The sequence below is a fragment of the Muscardinus avellanarius genome, assembly GCF_963383645.1.
Source record: "Muscardinus avellanarius genome assembly, chromosome: 21".
Lineage (NCBI taxonomy): Eukaryota > Metazoa > Chordata > Mammalia > Rodentia > Gliridae > Muscardinus > Muscardinus avellanarius.
In genome coordinates, this window is record NC_137807.1 from 25238093 (window position 1) to 25242452 (window position 4360).

A 4360-nucleotide genomic window follows, 5' to 3' on the forward strand; every position below is an offset into this window, starting at 1 on the left:
AACAGATAGGAAATGGCCCAAGGGAGCGTCATACAAGAAGGGTGACGAGGAAGTTCAGATCCCAGAGGCTGGAGCAGAGCTGGGCTCTGGAGGATGGCCTGCCCGTGCACTGGGAGGAGGGGAGGGCCACCTCGACTTGGAGGAGGGCGCTGCTCCCCTAGAGCAAAGCTCTGAGAGCTGACCTGTCACCGTGAAGCAGGGGGTGCAGGGAGGAGAGGAAGCACATGGCGCGTCCTCAGTGGGAAGGAGAAACAAACTGTCCAGGAAGGCCCGCCAGCAGAGCACACAGACCTGCGGTAGTGGTCAGGGCTGGAGGAGGCAAAGATAATGGGCCGTGTAAGGGGGACCTGCTGGTGGGCCCAGCCCAGCCTGACCCACCTCTGTCCCCCTTACCCCTGCATACCTTCCTGGGGGCTTAGGCTTGGGGTTGTGAGAGAAGGCAGCTCACTCCCTCTGGGTGGATGAGGCCAAGGTCACACACAAGGTTAAGCCAGACCTTCAGGGGCCCCTGTTCCCCCAGGACGGGCCAGGAGCCGATAGGGACCAAAAGCCTATTAACCTAGCAGAGGACGCGCTCCTGATGGAAGCCAAGGTCCTTGTCCCCAGAAGCAGCTCACCGGTGCTCAGTGTGGGATCCAGGCCCAGCCTTCTGCCATGTAGTCCCATATACGCCCTGGGCCACGAGGAGGCAGTTTACAGCCAAGAGCGGAATGCCTGCCAGGAGCTCCCCTGCAGAGAAGCGGGCCAGCAAAGGTTTGGAAGAGGAAGGAGAGGTGCAGGGCGCTGGGAAGTCCAATTGCACCCCGCGGGCAGAGTCCTGCTGAGCTGCAGCGCTGTCAAGCAGGAGTCGTACTTCCAGACCTACCCTCATCCTTGGCCCTACTCAGTGTCTCCGCAGGCTGCCTGTGTGGACGGCTTCAAACACTGAAGGAAGGGAAAAGAGGTCACGACGTGGCCCCTGGGCGGCCTACAGCCCGCTCTTGCCCTCCGTCAGAGGCTACCGACCCTCGCAAGGTGGACCTCTCTACTGCTCCTCCATTGTGGACCTCGTCCATGTGTGGCTGCCTTTGGGGACCCACGCCACCCTTACGGTTCCTCCATGCTCCGCACCCACACTTTGTCAACCATCCCTTCATTGCACCCTCTGTTTCTGACCCTAAACTGACCTTGCCTTCTGTATCCTCCGCTGCGACGGAGAGACGCCCCTGCCCTCTTACCTGCGATGCTCTGGGTGTCAGCCTCACCACTCTGCCAGCAGGACCGGCTCTGGGTTTGGAAACATGGATAACCTTTTGTGCCCCCGCACCCCCTCTTACCTCCGATCCCAGGCAAGCACACGGCCTCCTGGGTGGCCTCCAGCCACGGGCAGATCCTCCAGGGTTCCAAGTCCAAGTGGCTCAGGCCAGAGCCTCGTTCGCCTGGGGCACTGCCCCTTTGTGACTTCACCCACTGAAGTCACCTGGGAGACAGTGCTGAATGTTCCATCCTAGAGTCTTGGCCTCTTCGGAGGCCCGGCCAGCCCAGAGGACTCTCTGTCCACAGTGTCAATGAGGGCGCTGCTGGCCCGGGTCCCGCAGGGATGTAGAGGGCAGCCTCAGAGACACTGGGCGCTCCCGGCACCATGGACGACGCTGCCGTCCTCAAGCGACGAGGCTACATCATGGGGATAAACTTGGGAGAGGGTTCCTACGCCAAAGTCAAATCTGCTTACTCAGAGCGCCTCAAGTTCAACGTGGCGGTCAAGATCATCGACCGCAAGAAAGCTCCTACGGACTTCCTGGAGAAATTCCTTCCTCGGGAAATTGAGATCCTGGCCATGCTGAACCACCGCTCCATCGTCAAGACCTACGAGATCTTCGAGACGTCCGACGGCAAGGTCTACATCGTCATGGAGCTGGGGGTGCAGGGGGACCTCCTGGAATTCATCAAAACCCGGGGCGCCCTGCACGAGGAGGACGCACGTAAGAAGTTCCACCAGCTCTCCTCGGCCATCAAGTACTGCCACGACCTGGACGTCGTCCACAGAGACCTCAAGTGCGAGAACCTGCTCCTGGACAAGGACTTCAACATCAAGCTGTCCGACTTCGGCTTCTCCAAGCGCTGCCTGCGGGACGAGAGCGGCCGCCTGGTCCTCAGCAAGACCTTCTGCGGGTCCGCGGCGTACGCGGCCCCCGAGGTGCTGCAGGGCATCCCCTACCAGCCCAAGGTGTACGACATCTGGAGCCTGGGCGTGATCCTCTACATCATGGTGTGCGGCTCCATGCCCTACGACGACTCCAACATCAAGAAGATGCTGCGTATCCAGAAGGAGCACCGCGTCAACTTCCCCCGCTCCAAGCACCTGACGGGCGAGTGCAAGGACCTCATCTACCGCATGCTGCAGCCGGACGTCAGCCGCAGGCTGCACATCGACGAAATCCTCAGCCACTGCTGGGTGCAGCCCAAGGCGCGAGTACTGTCATCCGCAGCGGTCAACAAGGAGGGGGAGAGCTCCCGGGGCAGCGACACCCCCTGGACCCCCGAAGCCGCCTCTGACAAGAAGTCGGCCACTAAGCTGGAGCAACGGGAAGAGGTGCGACCTGAGGCCCGACCCGACAAAAAACCCGAGGAGGAGGATATAGTGCAGGTGTCCAGACAGTCAGAGACCCTGGGCTTCAGCAACGAGCAGCTGGCCCGGGAGGCAGAGGAAGGGCCCCCCAAGCAGCCTCCGGAGACACACTCCTAGTGGCCCTCCTGAGGCCCAGGGGGCCAGCAGGAACGAGGCAGAGCTCTGGCTTGACGCCTGAGCCCAGGGCACGTCAAGGGCCGAGCCAGGCAAGGAGGCGGTCCCGGATGAGCTGCTATTTTCGTCAGTTTCTTCTCCCTCCCTTTGAACTTGGTAACTCACAAGGCTAAAGAGGCAATAAATCACTATATTAGCGCAGACCCCGGGTCCTGTCTCTGCCCAGCTGCCTGCAGTCCTGGGCTTCCCACTCCGACTGGGAATCGCCACCCGAGGGAGATATGTCGGCGTCCAGTGGTCAGAGGCTAAGACGGTTGGGGGGCCCTGGAGGTGCTGGGGTCAGCAAGGTGCAGGATGAGGAAGATGCTGCTCTCCGAGGATGGAGACGACGAGGAGAGGACAGGCTGAGAGGGGCCGCACAGCTGCCTGCAGGGGAGGCAGGAGGCCAGGTCTCAGCTACTGGGAGGCTGGCTGTGTCTGCACTTGGGTCAAGGGTCTAGGCAGACATGCCCCATCACCCCCTGACCTCCAGCCCCACTAGCCTGCCAGGGGGCCTGGAGAGAGAAGGCAGGCTAGCCCCCCTGTTGCCTGTGTGTGGGGGGGTACTGGGGATTCACCCCAGGGGCATTCTACACTCCCAGCCTGATTTTATTTTTACTTTATTCTTGTAGTACTGAGGACAAAACCTAAAACATTCTACCTCCTCGCTACACCCCCAGCCCTATTTTATTTAATTAATTTTTATTATTTATTTTTGTGGTACTGGGGATGGAACCCAGGAGTGTTCTACCTCCAGCTACACCTCCAGCCCTATTTTTTATTTTTTATTTTTGAAATAGGGTCTCACTGAGTTGCAAAGGGCCTCACTAAATAGTGAGGCTGTCCATGAACTGTGATCCTCCTGTTTCAGCCTCCTGAATGCTCGGATTACAAGTGTGCACCAACACATTATTTATTCGTTTTTTGTTTTTGCTTTTGCTTTTGCTTTTGTTTTTGTTTTTTTTTTTTTTTTTGCGGTACTGGGGATAGAACCCAGAGGCATTCTACCGGAGCTCCACCCCCAGTCCTATTTTTAAAAATTTTTTTGGTGGTACTGGGGTTCCTGGAAACCCTTCTACCTCCAGGCTACACTCCCAGACCTAATATCCTAATATATATATATTAGGATATATATATATATATATAATCTCCTGGCTACACTCCCAGACCTATTTTGTATTTTTATTTGGAAACAGGGTCTCTTAAGCCAGCAAGGCTGGCTTCGAACCGGTGCAATTGTCCTGTCTCCATCTCCCGAGCGTGGGGATTACAAGAGGGCGCCACCACGCCTGGCATCCCAGCCCTATTTCACTGAGTAACCGAGGCTCTCCGGGAAGCTCCAACCTCCTGTCTCAACCTCCCAAGCCCCGGGATTCAAGTGTGTGCCACCACGCCTGGCTCTATTCTTTTATCTTTTCAACTGGTCTAAGTTGCAGAGGGCCTCACTAAGGAGCTGAGGTAGGCTGTGACCCAGCGCTCCTCCTGCCTCCGCTTCCCAAGTGCTGGCATTACGAGTGAACCGGCGTCACCATGCCTGGCCCCGCTGGGCAGCTGGTTTTGCCAGTTCTGTCCACCATGAGTCATGTTTGCCCCAGGTCT

The 4360-nt window shown here is 58.0% G+C and overlaps 1 protein-coding gene across 1 annotated transcript; it reads left to right on the forward strand.

The window, feature by feature from the left end:
- Window positions 1–1621: 1621 nt before the first annotated feature.
- Window positions 1622–2725, forward strand: TSSK1B (testis specific serine kinase 1B; the record flags this gene model as incomplete). Its single annotated transcript, XM_080717839.1, has 1 exon — window positions 1622–2725. The coding sequence occupies one exon, from the start codon at window positions 1622–1624 to the stop codon at window positions 2723–2725; it is 1104 nt and encodes a 367-aa protein (XP_080573965.1).
- Between the last annotated feature and the right edge of the window lie 1635 nt (window positions 2726–4360).